The sequence below is a fragment of the Silene latifolia genome, chromosome X, assembly GCF_048544455.1.
Source record: "Silene latifolia isolate original U9 population chromosome X, ASM4854445v1, whole genome shotgun sequence".
In the NCBI taxonomy this organism is placed as follows: Eukaryota; Viridiplantae; Streptophyta; class Magnoliopsida; order Caryophyllales; family Caryophyllaceae; genus Silene; species Silene latifolia.
In genome coordinates, this window is record NC_133537.1 from 268,505,769 (window position 1) to 268,507,680 (window position 1,912).

At 33.5% G+C, this 1,912-nt stretch overlaps 1 protein-coding gene across 1 annotated transcript; it reads left to right on the plus strand.

The window, feature by feature from the left end:
* Positions 1–402: 402 nt before the first annotated feature.
* Positions 403–984, plus strand: LOC141620080 (uncharacterized). The gene has a single exon (XM_074437043.1). The coding sequence runs from the start codon at positions 403–405 to the stop codon at positions 982–984; it is 582 nt and encodes a 193-aa protein (XP_074293144.1).
* The last annotated feature ends 928 nt before the right edge of the window (positions 985–1,912 follow it).

Here is a 1,912-nt window from a genome sequence, read left to right on the forward strand (position 1 = left end):
GGAAGAGTTGTCCTTATTTCTGCAGTGCTTAGTGCTCTCCATAGTTATTGGGCACGAATCTTCATGATCCCAAAAACTGTCCTAAAGAAGATTGACACTGTCTGTAGAGCTTTCCTCTGGTATGGTACTGAGAATAAAGAACGTCCTCATTTGGTAGCATGGAATCAGATCTGTCAACCAAAGAAAAAAGGAGGTCTTGGTTTTAAAAATCTCTACCAGTGGAACATTGCTCTACTTGCCAAGTATGTGTGGTGGGTGGAGATGAAAGCTGATAATTTGTGGGTCCGTTGGGTGCATGCTATCTATATAAAAGACAGGATATGGAAGGACTATGAGCCTTATACAAGTTCTAGTTGGGCTTGAAAACGCATTTGTGCAGTTAAGCACCAGCTAAAACATCACATGTTTGATGATGATTGGAGGAGGAATGATCAGGAGTACACTGTACAGTTGGGTTATTCTTGGCTGGCAGAGGATGTTGCTGATGTTCCATGGTACCCTCGGATCAGAAATAGAATAATGCTCCCCAAGCATGAGTTCTTTATCTGGTTGGTTGCGCAGAACAGATTGCTCACTCAGGATAGACTGAGGAAGATGAAGATTATTCCTGGAAACTGTTGTTTTCTATGTGGAGCAGCTGAGGAAAGCATAGATCATCTTTTTTTCCTGTGTCCTTTCAGTCAGCGTTGCAGGCAGCAGATTGCAGACTGGTTGGGGTCCCATATCCCTGATCAGAATGTGATCATTTGGTGGCTAGGGCATAGGGATAGGTCTTTGTTGCGAAAGCACATTGTAGCAGCTTGTTTGGCACATGTAATGTATAGCATATGGCAGGTGAGGAATAGGTGTCGGCTTGAAAATGTAATGACTTTGCCTGCTGTTGTTATAAAGCAGGCGAAGAAGATTTTTATTCTGCAATTGAGAGCTAGTTGTGTTGGGTCCAGTATTAGGAGTGTGCAAGACTGGATAACACGACTAGCATGAGTCTTGTATTGAGCTAGAGTTTGATCTCTGGCAAATTTGGTTGTTTGGGCATTAATATAACCACTTACATTTCCCCAAAAAAAAAAATGATTATTAACTATTAAAATCATGAATTATTTCATAAATCACATTTATGGTCAAGTTAATTACCCTAACCTTTTAGGACTCAAAATTTAGTCTTCACAAAAATTTCGACAATAATTCAACTTGAATTTCTAATATTGTTCATTTGGACTCAAAATATATATAAAAACTCCAAATTAAATTAAAATAATTTCAAATAATTTCAAAATTTGAAATTTAAACTCTTGAACATTCTGGAATAATTCCATGACATTCATAATATTCAAAACATAGGTTAAAAATTTCGAAAATCTTTCAAGAAAAACATCTTTGCGGTTTATCGAATTTGACAAATAAAATCATTAAAGCATAAGAAAAATAATTTAATCAAATTTTCACTTTTATATATGATAAGTGGGATAAATAAGCAACATTGGACGAATTTCTTAAATCATGAAATATGTTTTAGCATTATAGGCTAATTTAAGTCATTATTTATTGAATTTTGACTCAAAAATTCATAAATCATGCAAAAGGAGTTCAATCCATCTAAAAAATTTTACACACACTGAGTAAAAATGCATGTGATAACATATTAAATTTTCATAACCAGATTCGAAATTTAACTCATATTAACTTAATAACCCTGTAAAATTCAACTTTAACTTATAAAATTCATATTTTATGCAAAATGACTTTATTTTACACGAAATTTAACATGCAACCAGTAGATTATATTTCTGAAATCATATCCAAAAATTACTGAAAAATTCAAAGTTTAACTATTTTTCGTCCAAAATTGACATTTTTCTCATAAAAATCACATTTTAATGCCAATAATATATATATAATGAACAATAAAATC